Source organism: Tauraco erythrolophus, chromosome 1, assembly GCF_009769465.1.
Source record: "Tauraco erythrolophus isolate bTauEry1 chromosome 1, bTauEry1.pri, whole genome shotgun sequence".
In the NCBI taxonomy this organism is placed as follows: Eukaryota; Metazoa; Chordata; class Aves; order Musophagiformes; family Musophagidae; genus Tauraco; species Tauraco erythrolophus.
In genome coordinates, this window is record NC_141465.1 from 129,572,674 (window position 1) to 129,588,767 (window position 16,094).

Sequence of the window (16,094 nt, forward strand, 5' to 3'; positions counted from 1 at the left end):
CAGGAATTCAAGGACCGACACGCACTAATTATTTGTGTGTAAATCATAAATCTCAACTTTACCGCTGAACTTGCATGTGTAAACTAACACTCTGTGCTTTAGCTACTGTATCTACAGAGAAGGTTACCCACCCGGCACTGAAAGTGCTTTGAAGCATGCAAGTTAAGACATCCTGAATAAGTAGATGCCGTTTGGATAATTTTGTTTTGAGATTGTAAGGCAAAAAATGATGCGGCAATTTTTGTTTGAATAAAACTATATTCCTCCCCCTGCCTCCCCAGGAATTTCCTCTAAAAATTACAATGTATTCACTATGTACCTCTTTCCTAAAATTGTAAGATTTTTACTGCTTTCTGTCAGCAAGAATGTATGCATAATGTGTGGCTGTTTTATTCCTATGGCTCCTGGAAATCTGTTTTAATAGACAATATATCCCATAGCATTGGAAGTGGAATCTTAAATTGCAAGAACAGCATTAAAGATCATTACATTTTATTTGTACTAGAGCCTGCATTTTCCTAACAGATGGAGAACTTGAGGTCAGATCAGAATTTAAGCAGCCTTTAAGTCTAGACTTGGCCCAGACTTTCCACATGATTTTAAACAAATCAATTAACATAACGACACTTCATTTCCACTGCCTTAAAACAGAAATAATACTTCCATTAATATTCTGAGCTGTTTGTTTGGGATGTACATGTCTGAGACCACAGTTAATCTGTGTGTACACAGTGCCAAGCAAATCAAGTCTTGATGCCAATTAGTATTCCAAACACTACTTGATAATATTTACGTTATACTTAATAAGAGGACAATAATACAGGGAGGGATATATTCTGTTACAGTGATGTACATACACTGGTGATGTATGCATTACACTTTAAAGACATTCAGAAGTGAGAAGGAAAGTGTTTAGTTTGATGGTAATTCACAAGAGCATAATGAATTATAGCAAGAAGAAATCAGCATTTAAAAAAACCCCTACCTTTTAGGGGGAAAAAAAACAGCTTATGAATGTAACACTATAATTCATTTTTTTGCTATTTGAACTGTTTTGCCATTTGAAACAGAACATTTTCCATTGTTCTTCAATTTGCCTCCAAGGTTCAGATATGAGTCACTTTGTCTCTCCGCACAGAAAGGCTGGGACTATCACCCTGCTTTCTGAGATAAGTTTTAAACATTTCCAGTCAATTAACTGAAAACAGAAAAATACCGCTCACGCTGCTTTTCCCAAGGTTTGAACCAGTTTCAAGGCAGATCTCTGTCATTACCGATCCTGTGTTGCCATCTGGTGGCACTTGGGAAAAATAAACTCAAATTTCACTCATCCATGGCATAATCTTTCCCAAAGCCCCTTGAGAGCTGTAGGCTTGGACCCCTCCCTACCATATAACAGCGAGCAGGCAGAGAGGCAGCAAGATACCAGGACTGGTCCAAGCCCTGTGTGCTGACTCTGGGACTACGTATTGATCCAGTGTGTCACCCAAAGGCAACGCATATTCCGAGCTTTATTGGGTCTCACTCCTGGATTTGCAGTCTGTTCAAGGTGTTTTTATAGGTGCCTTCCCAAAGGTGGGCATGCACATCTTAACCAGTCAACACTTTGCCATGTTCCCAGCACAGGCATGAATTAGGGAAGTGTCATCATTCTCCTCTTCCAGCCTTATTGTTCTACTCCTCTTTGAGCCTTAAAAAAATAAAGCACTTTGCCTATGGTCACATAGAAGAACAACAGCAAAATCAGATAATTAAATCCATATCTCCAAGGTTTAAATCATTTACTGTGCTTCCAGCCTGAAAGAAATTTAACCAAGCCTGAGTTAAATAGAAATACTAGCTTTGAGGGTACTGTTTGTTCTTGGTAAATCAGATTTTGCATGTTTTGAGAAACAAATGAGAAAATTTCTGTACGGAAGCAGGTGTTTCTGAAGGATGAGACAAGAAAGAATAACCAGAGACCTATTTTGTGCAGCCTTTATAAAATTAAGGTGTCTGGGACTTTTCATCAGACAATGGCCTAAGACTAATCAGGTCTAAAAGTAGCCTGTGCATGAAATTTATTTCATTTGAGTATGGAAAAATGGATTCTTAATAGTCATTTGTGACTAAATAAGTCAGCAGTGCCTGACTTGGTGATTGCCTGGGGATATGCATGCAGTCTAGTTTAGTAACAATTTCCATCCTTCTCTGCTCAATGAACAAATAAACTACTCTTGCCTGACAACTAAATGCTGCAGCAACACTTCTAACATTAATTAGAACTTACGGAAAACATTGCTACGAAACAGACAAAAATCAGAGTTTAAAATTCAACTGTGGCAGTATCCTACAGTGCTAAATATACCCCTGCTTAAATATAAAGGACAACAGACTTTTAAATTTGTATCTGACAGAGAGCCTGACAGCGGGAGCGAGAGTGACACTGCAGCCTGGTGGGTCCATCACTCATCTGGGATGAATAATCCCTGTGTTTCAGCCCTTTGCCTTAAGGCTATTTATGTATTTCTCATGAAACAGCCACAACAGCATCAATTTGGGATAGTTTCTTTTTCTTCTGTAATGCGGCATAACATGAATTGGATATTTAATTACATTTTCAAGGCTTTTATTGTCATACAAAATCCTTTACGTTCACGTTGTTTAAGTCAGATGTTCAATTACGTGACAGCACCTAAAAACATAAATGCTGCAGTTTTTAAATGCGTGCTATCAATACGTGCATGAAAGCAAAATTAGAAAGATGTTTTTGAGACTAAGTATGCAAAATATAACCTGAGGCTACAAAGCCTTTTATCCTTTAAAATTTGAAAATGAATTTCAGAGCGATCATCAAATTCATTAGAGGCACAGAGATAATTAACATAATCTAATTAATCTCCTCCTGGTGTTGGGCCATTTGCTAAGCAGTTTAGTGCACACTAGATGGCACCCCCAGTCAGAGGATTTCATCGTGCTCAAAGAAAAACTGAAGCTGAGAAATATCTTTGGACTCGGCAGGGCATTTTGGGCAAAAAGGAACTGGATGATGGGCTAAACTGGGAGATGCTGAGGTCTGCACTGTGTTTAGGTCCTCTCTGTGGTGTTGCCATACTATAGAGAGCATTAAGCAGAGAAAAGTCTCATTCTGAGCTATGTGCAAAATGCTAGAGAAACCAAAAGTAAATATTCAGTGATAAACTGTTTCCAGCTTGGATTTCACAAGATCGAAAACAAACAAAAAAAACTTCTTTGTGTGTCTCTTGCAGTATAGACAAAGAACAAGACTAAAGAGTTGGCCAGCAAAGCCCAACACAAATACTTACAGACAAAATTTGATCTCCTCGCTGCAGTTCTCCGCTGAGATCGGCGGGCCCGCCTGCTAGGATGAAAGACACGAAAATGCCTTCCCCATCTTCTCCTCCCACAATGTTAAAACCAAGTCCTGTGGAGCCCTTGTGCAGGATGATTTTTCGAGGCTCTCTGTACAGAAACAAAATGATCATGTTTATCTATTCAAAACTCTTGTGTGTACATATCTCTCAAGGCATCTTAAGCCACAATGGTCTGTTATTGCCTAAAGAAATCATGTAACAAATGAGATAAATCTGTCAACTGGAGAACAGACAAGGTAGGAAATAATCAGCATTCTCTTTTTTTTTTCCCCCTCATGGCTGAATCCAAACATCTCTATTAACCCACTGGTGTCTTCACTAAGTTAAATGATAGATTTATTAAAAGAAAAAACTAAATACTGAATATATTTTATAATCTCAGCAATATTTATAGCAATACTGTTTACACAAGTAGAATCAATCTTTTTTTCCTAGTCCTAGTCTTGCTTTTTTAAACAAATAAACAAAGAAAAAAACAAAACACTAGGCAAAGCAATGGCAAGTGTGTTTGAGCCTGACAGATTTGGAGCAAATAACATTTGTATGATCAAGCTAATAAAGCAAAATCTCATTAAAAACTCTGGTTTGACATCATCAGGAGCTTGTAATTGCAAAGTCACAGTGCAGCTTAATCACCGAACCAGACCAAGGGATATCTGCTTTTGTCTTACTGGTTTAAAAAGTTGTTCATTATGATGGAGATCAATAAATAATAACAGCTACATCTCACACAGCACTTTCCATATGCCCCAAAGGATGTAAACATAATAATGTGCATTTTCCTGATGGGAAAACTTATGTCCAGAAAGAGATGGCTGCGTCCCAGGCCTCAGACCTGTCTTCCCTTGGGTACACAAGCACACACGAGCATATACACATACACCTCCCCCCATATTTATTGGCACTTGCAAATCCCACTTGCGAATCCCTCTAACAATCTACTTTTCAGAAAAAGTGTAAATGCTGTTATATTAGTATTTGTAAACCTTAAGCCCTGCAAATACTCACAAACACATGCATTTCATAGATTCATAGATTTCTAGGTTGGAAAAGACCTTAGAGATCATCGAGTCCAACCATCCCTAATCCCCATTAAACCATATCCTCAAGTAGCTCATCCACCCTATTCTTAAACACATCCAGGGATGGGGACTCAACCACCTCCCTGGGCAGCTTATTCCAGTGGCTGACAACCCTTTCAGAGAAGAAATACTTCCTAACATCCAACCTGAATCTCCCCTGACTAAGCTTATGCCCATTTCCTCTTGTTCTATCACCCATCACTAATGTAAAGAGCCCTTCCCCTACCTCTCCACCATCTTTTCTCAAGTATTTATAGGCCGTAATCAGGTCTCCCCTCAGCCTCCTCTTCTCCAGGCTAAACAGCCCCAACTCCCTCAGCCGCTCCTCATAAGTTTTATTTTCCAGCCCCTTGACCAGTTTAGTCGCCCTTCTTTATGTGTCTGAGACTCCTCACACAGAAATAGGACGTTGTTTTAATTTTCAATTTTTAGAAATAAAAGTTACCAGCAAAGTGACAATTGTAAACACACACCCACGCACAACATCTACAGAAACATGGTCCAGAATGCTTCCTGCAAAAAAAAAAAAAGCAATATTTCCTGTGTACTATATGAGTTCTACATCGTATGAATGGCTTTTTCATTTCCATTTTGTTTTTAAAGAAAAGAAAAAAAAAAAAGGAGAGAGAAGTGATGCATCAAGGCCTGTCTTATTTGATGTGAGTCAAGTCTTATGGCTGCGTACATGGGGACTTAACCTTTACATGGTAATTCCAGAATCAGTAGGCATTTGTTCACCTTTGCCCAGTGCCAATGTTCAAACAGTTACCCCCAGCTCGATCACGGTCTTTAAATAACGTCTCAAATTTCTGAAACCAAAGCTTAATATTTTTGAAAGAAAAAAAATAAAGCAAATTTTTTAATAATATTTTTTAAGATGATTGCAAACTTCAGTGAAAGTATTAGCCCTACTCTATATGGTCCTCCATCATATGACTTTTTCTCAACATTGTATAGTCAGAAAAACAACTTTTAGAGGTATAGCTGTGACAAAAAGACATACTGTCTTGTGTATTCTCAAAGTATTTTTAACTAATCAGAAAATATAGGAGGTTTTATTTTGTTTTGAATCTTTGATTTGCCTTGTAGCAACACTTTTAGCATCTTCTGAAATATGTGCAGAATAGATATAGTGTAATCCAGATCTAACAAATCTAAACAGGTTTTTAACTCGGGAGGGTGGCCTGGGGGTTGGAGCAGAACTAGGACAGCGAGCTGGAAGCGTGGATTCCTTCCCCCACTTAGCCCATGCACTATTGAGTGATCTTGGCAAGTCGTTTGTTCTTCCAGCTTCAATTTCCTCATCCACAAAACGATACGGTGACGCTCGTCGTCTTCGAGTCCTACGCATCAAAAACACTTCGAGCTCAGCTACTGCCATTATTATATGGTTCTGAGGAAGAAGAGGCAGTAAAGTCAAACAAATACATTTGCATGCTCTGCTGGTGAGAAATCAGAAGAGCTCAAAATGAATCAGAATATTTCCACATATGACAGGCAGCTCGGATCATAAAGTTGAAAGCCAGTGCTATGGGCAAAACTAGGTCAATACAACTGGGTAGCTACTGACGAGTAAGCTGTGCAGCTCAACAAAAAGTTGGCCCACTTATTAATCCCTGTCTCTGATCAAGTCAGCAGATTTATGCCTAAAACGCTGTCAGTGCTGTTTTGTACTTTTGGCCTTTTGACGGCAAAATTCACATTCTGCTCTTGGATGATTATGTTCAGAGGAAGCTCAAACAATAACGGGGAGATGTCAGAAGCTGTGATTAGAACACAATGGGTTTTGGCTCCTGCTTTTTAGCCTAATAGGGTCATTTTGGTCATGATTCAAATTTGGCTGAATAGAAACTGAATGACTGTAACATGTCTTCGTATTTCTGTCATATCTGAGTATCCTGCAGAATCTGAAAGGTGGACGCAAGAATGAAGAAGTGTTTTTGTCATCATAGAAATGACCTTTAGCCACAACTGTACCGCAGAAACTGCAGGAAGCAGAAGGTATATGCCAATTCACCACAATATAATAAATGATTAAGATTTTTAAAGTATATCATGGTTCACACTTGCATAGTCTACTTGGTATGAAAATGAAAAAAGCCCCACACTTTATGATGATTATAAAGCATGTTATGAAGTAAAAGCAGGAAAAAATTTTCTTAAATAAACTACGATACCAGTCACTGACTGAATGATCTCTTAAGAGTAATGCACAAAAGAGTTGTCTGTCAGTGCTTCAGCCATGCTCAAAGAAAAGGTTAGTTTTGATAAAGCTAAAGATGAGGATATTACATATTTATTCACCCGGTATAAAAGTTTGTAGTCCTCTCTTTTAATGCTGGTTAATTCTAAGAACAGGTGCTTCAATTTTTCTTGAATATCTGGGAAGCAACTTTAGGAAAAACTCTTTTGCCTCTATTAAAATTCTTTATGAATGTAATCCTAATACACATGGAAGAACTCCAGACAGAATGCAGATAGATGCTGTAAAGGACGTAATGGCATCAAAGACTTAAAGATGACATGGTGATGGGACAGTAAGAAGCAAAAGAAAAGGAACCCGAATGTGAATGATGTTTTCTTGCAGTAAACCCACTCAGTAAAAATATGGAGCTCTCTACAGGAAAAAGCAACTGAGGCAAAGGTAATTTCAGGGTAGCTTATTTTAAAAGCTCACTGTTCTGTTTGGAGGCATTAGGTGGCACTCTGCAGTCATCCAGCAAAAAGGAACAGTCTTTTCACAGATGCAGTGTTTCTGAAATGCATGCTTCTGCCTCCAGCTTTAACTGCTTATCCCATTTACAATTTCTTCTGTGATAAATACGGCTGAAGGTAAGTTTCTAGGTGCTAACAGAGCGTGCTAGCACTTTAATTCTGCATGTGCATGTTTTATGCCCTCCTGCAGCTTTGTACCGAATACAAACAGAGAAGAGCAGCAGGGGAAATCAAGCAGAAATTAGAAAGGAGTGTGAAGACGAAAACATTCCTGGACTGACAGACGGCAGCAGAAGGGGGGAAAAAAAAAAAAAAAAAAAGAAAAAAAAAAGAAAAGAAAAGAAAAAAGAAAAAAAGAAAAGAAAAAAGAAAAAAAGAAAAGAAAAAAAGAGCAAAGAAAAGAGAGAATAGAATGAAGGGAGACAGTGCATCTGTAAAAGCAAACAAGGAATGAATTAAAAAGGTAGAGGAAGAAGAAAGGAAGATTCACTATAATAGAGCCAGGAGCAAATAAACTGCTGCAATCCACACAAATTCATAGGCTCAGAAATCAATGAGAGAATCAATTTGGATGGACTTGGTTACTTGCTTCAGGGAATGCATCGGATCAGATTCTGTAAAGCACATAACAAATTGCAGGCCTGACGTAAGAGCAAACTGTTATTAAATTAGTATTTTAAACCAATAAGTAGTAGCAAATCAAAACGGGCAACACTTTGACTCTTAAGGAAATTTCTTCTGTCATAAAAAATGTGATCAACAAAAATAAATCAAAAAAGTGAGGCATTTTTCCTCCTCAACATTTTTTTGTTCATGTTCATTTTATTTATTCATCATCTTGAAAACAGTTAAGTGTTTTGCATTTCCTACATTTACACTGAATAGTTGTTTTAAACAGCTTACTCTTTACAATAAGAAAATGATAAGAGAAAAAAAAATTGAGTATCCCTATCATCCTTCTGTAGATTCTGAATCCATAGTAATTATAGATTTAATTTAAGAGATTAAAAACTATACTGATAAATGAAGGGGAAGAGCTTTCTGAAAACAAGTAATTTTTTTAATAACTAACTGAAAATAATCCATTTTTAACTGGTTTAATTTTGTGCTGTTGGCTGCATTAGAGAATACAGTCAGTTTTAGTATTCATCTCACACTGACACAGCTCTGTCTTCCTGTTTCTTTTGCACCATCTCTAAAATTCGGGCGTTGAAATCATTTTCTGCTTTTTGGAACATCTACAGAAACAATAAGCACTCTGGGTGCTTTCGGATATCAGACCCCAGAGACTTCTTCAGTTATATACAAGGTATCCCAAATCAGCAGGGACTTAGAAATATGGCTTTGATCTTCCTTCGCCTGCAGGTTTTTCGTTGGTTTTGATGGATTTTTTTTTTTCTCCAAAATGCTGTTTGCTTCACAAAGGATATTGCAATCATACATTCATTCAGGCACATGCTGATTTGGTGTTACAGTAACACACATCATAGAAAGCCCAGAAGAATAAGCATGTACATTGCTGCCTGGATTAGGGTAGCACCCAGGACCCTACTCAGGCTCTGCACCCTCTGTGCAAAGCGCTCCACACATGCAACGCAACAACAAAAGCTCAAGCTACGTAAAGTAGCAAATAGGAGGAGGGAAAATCGAAGTAGAGAGAAATTTTATTAGTTGGTTATGGTCACACATTTGTAGCGCATCGGGGAGGGGGAAAAACCCGAATCTAAGGGATCAAAGTACCCCTCTCCTGTTCAGCGTGGTGTTTGGCTTCTGCCAGTTCGCTGTGTGAGCACCGAGCAACGCCTGCTTAGAGCCAGCTGGCTAATCAAGCCATTTCTTTTTCAGCACAATACTTCCAGTTTTCCTCTCATGCTTCGAAAAATTCTGTTAAATAACTGCATGTTTATTTCAGACAGTCAAAGGGCATTCATACTGGAAGGACCTGAAAAAAGGTAATTCAAATAGATTGAGCATTCATCTTCACAGCGTTTAACACAGAAAGCTGGAACGGACAGAGAAACGTGCCAGTGTGTAATGTTTTGAAATCTAATTAATCACACAAGAGAGAATTTGAAACCTTAAGTGGCTGAAGGCCTGGAATATGCATACATACCTCTTAAAAAGACATCAAAGTGCAGGCGACACCTATCTTGGCTTATTTAAATTCTCTTTAATACCTTCTACAACTCTGCTTCTCAAGAGTTTAGAGAAAAATCTATCTGTAGTGCTCTCATTTACTGTTCTATTGCAGTATCACTTCTGCAGCATCTTGGCTATTACTTTTCTCCTTGTTATTCGACTCTTAGGCTCGGCAAAATCTTTCCATCATGATGTGAAACAGCATTACCTCTTCTTCCCCAGCCTCCCCTTTGATCTACCCGTCTTGGGAGGTTTCTCAAACACCACGACCTAGCAGTGGTAGGGAGCTGGCAGACCTTCCTTTCTCCAGCCCCCAGTCCTTTACCATCTCAGAGCCCAGGAGAGGCTGGACACATCAGTGTCACCCAACAGTGTTGCACCAGAACCAGTGAGGTCTGATCCCTAATTTGTGACTTTAATTCTTATTGTCCTGATTTCAATTATGATTGAAAGTAAAAATAAAGAAACCTTCTTCTTATCTATTGCTGTCACATTGAGCATCACAGTCCAGAGCGGTAACTTTGCCTCCTTAAACTGAGACAATATTTTGGCCATATGCAGAGCATTCATTTTCATTATGTCTAATTGATTAGTGATTTATTCTTTCATTTTACTCAATGTTGATATGCTAACAACTAAGCATTCAGTCTTTCATGAAATGTTCATTTATCATATCACATAGCAAAATATAATTTTGCTTACTACAGTTACCCATTCTGCTTGAAACAACTATTTTATCTGTTTATTTGACTTTAGTTTTCTTGACATTTCTTGTTGATTGAATGTTGGTCTTAACTGTAGAAGTGATACTGTATCCTAGCTTTAATACTGACTACATTTTTAATGCATTTATTCTGCAAACATCATGTCTAACTTGTCACAAACTTTGAAGTATATTTAATATGAGAGAACCTACTGGGAGCCAGGCTTCAACCTGACTGGTGCATGCATGAATGCACTGGCTTATACATGTGTAACTTTGTTTGTTTTGTGGGAACCCCTCTGGACTTTAACAGTCTTTCATTTTGTCTTTTGTGGAGAAATTAAAGCCTGCACACCAGGCAATGTTTTCTGCTTTCACACAGCAAGATGGAATTGGCATACAGGAATAAGGTCTTATTTGAAAAGTGAAACTGGTCTATATTTTATGACACCTGACATTTACTTTAAATGCACAAGACTACATCTTCTAGATTTGAGAAATCACGTTGGTTTCTAGAGCAGCAATGTAGGACAGCTAATATCCTCTTTAACTTTGAAAGGGAGATGATTATTCCAGTATGCTTATTCATTTGCACTTTGTCTCTCATAAGCACTTGTCTCTCTTCCCTGATCAAAGAGGTGCATTATTTACATGCTAATAATCACAATAAATCCTGAAAACTGCATCTTCGTTCCTCCTGCTATATCCAACACAGGCAACTCCGTAGTAGAAAGGCTGCTTTGCATCCTGCTTTTAAAAATATTGGTTTCATGTTGGAACCGCTTTTCTATAAACTATTACTTACGGAATTCGATGGCTCTATTTACCATGAATGTTCCAGCTTTTCAGTTTGTAAACAAAGCTAGATGAGATGGAAATGGTGATAGGCAACTGCATTGCACTGTCAAGAGACAGAAAGTATTCAAAGGCTAAGAGAATACCTAAAAATAGCAGTGCCTCTAAGCCATGTTTCGAAATATCAATACACAGTCTGTTGGTAGCAAGCATCCAGAAATACTTTATATAAGACACTTTCGAAACACAAAGCAGTCTGTAATATCTGTCCTGTTCAGAATAAAAATTCTTACCCTTAGTCATGGTTCAAATGCTGTTTATTTATATATAAATATTTATATATATTTGAGATACTCAGTCACATTGATAAATCTATTTAAAATCTCCATCAAAACACTCTAGATCAAATAAGCTGAAATCCCAATTTCTAAGCAGCTCAGCAGAAGAGATGACTAGTAGCATGTAAAATACAATTTAGTCTGAATGTCAACTGCAGAGAGAATAACTATCATACACCACTAACATTATAGCTTCGTGCAATAGTACAGCAGGATTTCCAAGTAACAGGTTTTCATTTTGAATACTCACAGTTAAAACTGTTGATTAATAACATTTCAAAAAACTCAGACTAACAATATTTTCAAATCCAAGCATTGCAGTTTTCTTGTTTTTAAACCATGCAAATAAACCATTAGGGAAGTTACTAATCAGATCGCACTAACGATGACATCAAACACCTGTGAAGTTCCTGTTTTTATGCACATAATAAATCTGTTCACCTCATGTACAGTTACTAAACTGTGAAGAACATATGGCTTGAATATAAAGAAAATTTAATCTTTAAAGACATCTTTTTTTTTCACCTTGCTATTCATTTTTTTTAGCTGTTCATGAAGTCCAAACAACCTTTCTCTAAAAAAAAAACCCCTAAAAATATTTTTACATATGAATCCATTACCTAGACAAAAAAAACTATTAAGGTTTTTAAAAATCTATTATAGCCAGCTCAATCATCATATATTCAACAGGGTGGAAAGGAATAAACACCAGCGAAGGCAATTCCCCCTGTATTTCTTTAACCCTCCTGTATTTCATTTCTCCTTTGCAGGACCCAATAATGATGTGACTTCAGTGACTACACAGCCTGTGACACCGAGCCAGCATGCAGGTCACAAAGCCAAGCGCGTGCTAGGGATACCTTGCAGGTGAAGCAGCTATTTACAAAGTGCATCTCAAAAGCAATAGAATGAGTCACCTAAATACAGGACTCTACTGACGGAAACCTGGTTCCTAAAGGAGAAAAATAACTTTGTTTTGACCTCAAGTGGTAATAGCTATAAACATACTTAGCAGCATGGACTTCACAAAAACATTGGAATAAATTGAGCTTTAACATAATGAAATATTTAGGGCTGAGATGATTACTTATTTTTGCTCAGCAGTGTAGTAGGCTAACAGTACCACTCTCCTATGTGAAATGAAATATGACTCAGTGTAAGTTGATTAGTAATAATTACAAGCCAGGTATTCTTCTACCTCCTGAACAGCAGGAGACCTGTAATATTAATTGCACATTTCCTGCACTCTAATGATTCATACACAATATATGCAAGTTGTCTGTGTGGCCAGTACAGATTCTGCAATTTATCTAAATATTCACATAGACAGATTGATTTCCAAATTTCAATAGGAGTTTAAACCTATAGGATACCTCCTTAATTATGGAGTCCAGCAGACTAAGTCAGAGACATAATATTTGAATTTCTTTCCTTAAATCTCAATTTAGCAAATTCTGGTTCCCCCCCCACCCCTTTTTTTTTTTTTTCAATCTAATCATTTTAATTGAGAAACTTGTTCTTGAAGCTCAGTTTTATTTCAAACATCACTTTATTCATGAATTGATTTGAGGAAAAGACAGGGCAATTTATTATGACTCTGTTTGTTAGAGATACAGAGAGAGATCAAGAAAAGAAATCCAAAATGAGGGTGTTTAAGCACTGAGACAAGTTGCCCAGACTCTGTGCAATCTTCACATTTGGTATAGTCACAGCTTCACTGGACAAGACCCTAAGCAACCTGATCCAAGTTGAAAGTAGCCCTGTTTTGAGCAAGAAGGTTGGATGATGAGAGCTTCATTTACCTTCCAGATGACAGCCCTTAAGCCATATGCACCTCTCCTGGAGCAATTTCATTATTCAATGTTGTTTTAAAGGAATAGTTACTAGAGCTGTCCTACACATTTTAAATAAAAACTTAAGAATCTTAGATCTTAGAGCTACATAAGAAAGAAAAAATTGAGACTTGTGAGAAAAACATTTCAAGCTTCACTTAGGAGTGGATTATTTCACACATCTACCATTTCACTTTCTAACTGCACCGCAGTAAGGTTGTAACATAAACCAAAATACTATAAGATAAAATCTTTCCTCTGTGGAAACTTTGGATTCTTACTTTCATCACAAGAAAGAAAAGCTTCAAAATAGGACCTGAGAGCCGCTAGTGACAAGTTACTACCCATGCCGACAAAATATTTCAAACAGTTCCACATTTCTATGGGAGGGGAGAAACAAATCTAACAGTTTTTGTAAACTCCGACAGTTAGTGCAACCTAAATCTGTGTTTGATAAATACCAGCTTTTCTAATATCATAAAGATGTAAAAATATTAGCTGTGGTTGTGAATTATTCATATTTTACCCATAAAATAATTTACATTATTTTTACTTAGTACTTACAGCTAAGTACTCAGAGCTACACCTCTACAATTAAAACATCAATATACACAGACACAGATACCAGCACAGGACCATTATTCTCCATCAGTACTTTTTCATCCTTAGTTTGGGATACTGCTTTGTCAAAAAGAACTCATGCATACACTCAGAAAATAGAGAATGACTTCATTGAATACTTCTATGATTAGTGGGAACTATTTTATAACTAACACATGTAAATATTCACACTAGTCAAGTGAGATGAATTGAAGAGGCTGTAGGTAATAGATCTCCATGACAGATATTCTCGTCTCCACAAAAATCAAACCTTTCAGTTTAAGTATGTAAAAAGGATCAGTACTAATTTAAAAGTATTTATTTTTGTATTTCACAGACTTAAATACTGTGGTATGCAAAACCACATCTAGTTAACCGCTATGTCTACGTGGGTAGTTCAGTTTCTGGCTTAGTGGCATGTGAGAGCTCTACAGGCAGCTTCAACAGAGAATCAATCATCTTACCCTTCCACAGAAATGGTCCTCTGCAAGCTCACTGTGGGAGGACGCGTTGCAGTGCTGTGCTGGGAATGACTGTATGACCAAGGAAGAATAAAGAAAATAATTTGTTACAGAAATACAAGTTCCTTTTATTCTTACTGTCTCTAGCAGTTTAGCTAATGCCAAAATAGAAACAATAATCAGATTGTTTTACACGTGCCTAAAGCATTTTGACTTCAGTGATGTTCATCTCTTCAAAAAAGGGCTCAACCCTACAATCTCCCTTGCTTAACATCAGGTTTTTCCACATGAAATTATATCAATCTAAGATACAACATTTAGAAAGAAACATGATATTTTCTAATCAAAACATGGACTCTGAAAGAAAAACATTTTCGATTGAAAATCCTGAGGTCTAATGACTTCTCATATGTCGTATTTTCATGACTAAGGAACCTCAAAAATAGTTATTATGTTACATAAATCCAATAAATTACACAGTATTCATTAACTTCAGTATTGTATTATTGTGTAATAGCATTGTACCACTACTATTCATGTAAATATAAATGGATAACAACATAGCATCAGTCAAAGGCAGTTCTGTGATAATAAATTGCATTCCTTAGCCAAGACAATGTGGTAAAAAAAAAAAAAAAAAAGGCAGAAACAACTAAATGTATCTTCTGATTAGTTTAAATGGCTATAGCACATAGTGAGCCCCAGTATTAATAATGCAAAGTACACATTAAAAATGAATCTTTAGACCAGTTTCATATCACTGATTCTACTAACTGTGGATTTTGCCTTGCTTTCAAGCTTCATACCCAACTTGAGCTGTTCAGAAGCAGTACGTTGTTTTCTTTAAAAGCTAATTCATTCGACATTACTGAGCAACACATCCAGTTTACATGCATTTTATCCTGTAGCACAGCCAATACTGTCTGTCTGACAGAAGAGATGTCATTTTTTGTGTAGCACACAGAGCTGTGACACATGATATCATGTAAAAGACCAACAAAAGACCTGCTACCTGCTGGTATTCCCTCTTGCCACCATCGTGCTCTTGTTTCATGTTAGTAAACTGCTGTACTAATCCTTGTTCTGAGTATTTCAGAAAGTTTGTGGGAAAGTATATTCTCCTTGTAGGAAAAACTACAGAGATTTTTATCTTTTATATAACAAAACACAGGATGTACAGGAGTATCATGAGTCTCTGGCATCACGGTGTGAACAGAATAGTTGAGTTGGACAAACATTGCAGAATAATATTTTATTAATATTGGTTAAAATTTCACATTAAGTTTGCATCTTGCAACTGACTTAGGATGCACGTTTTCAAACTACTCTATTTTAGTGTTCCTGCATTTTTAAGTATTTAAAGCTTATGTTGTGGCTTGTCTTCTGTCCCTCTGCCTCTACACAGTTGGAAGGGAACATGCATTCTTATGTTCCTGTACTGGCTTCCCACACAAAATTAATAAGGAAGAGACCAGCCTCTACCCTGAATTTTCCCCCTATATACATGAGACACAAGTGGCAACAGCAGAGCCATAACTCCTCTGTCTTCTCCCTGTGCAGCTTGACTCTCAGAAACTTTATTCCCTGAAGTTGCATCAAGAGATGTAAAATTACAGCTCGTACAAGGAACAAGAACCCAGCAGAGAAAAGGGACAATGATATATGTCATGAGCCTCTAAGCCACATTATGTGTCAAGCTCTGTTTCTAAGAGAAGGATGGTAAAGCCATGCCAGAGCTATACTGCTGATGCCAAACCCACAATGGAGACTTTAAACAAGCAGTTCATACTCTTGCAACAGATGCTACATATTTTGTGGGGGAAAAAAATCTATTAATAAGGCATGGCAAGGTAGCAACTGAAGGTTTCATGTAGGAATTGGGTTTATTTCACAAATGTTGTGTAGTGTTCTGTTTTTCTAAGGAAAATTGTCATAGGAAAGGGAAGCTAAGGAATGACAGCTGATATGGCACGTTGCCTTAAAACAAGATCTCCTCCTTATAAAGCAATGGCATACTGTTAGGACCAGAGCCACAATATCTACACCCAACACAAC

The 16,094-nt window shown here is 37.2% G+C and overlaps 1 protein-coding gene across 10 annotated transcripts in view; it reads right to left on the bottom strand.

Annotated features, from left to right (window-relative positions):
• Positions 1-16,094, bottom strand: part of DLG2 (discs large MAGUK scaffold protein 2) — a 1,082,159-nt gene that overhangs the window by 240,252 nt on the left and 825,813 nt on the right. For all 10 annotated transcript variants that reach the window (XM_086614508.1, XM_086614488.1, XM_086614523.1 and 7 more), the window contains 2 exons: positions 14,043-14,111; positions 3,306-3,462 (listed from right to left, as the gene is read on the bottom strand). In XM_086614508.1, coding sequence (XP_086470634.1) covers positions 3,306-3,462; positions 14,043-14,111 — 226 coding nt within the window. The remainder of the gene's footprint in view (positions 1-3,305; positions 3,463-14,042; positions 14,112-16,094) is intronic.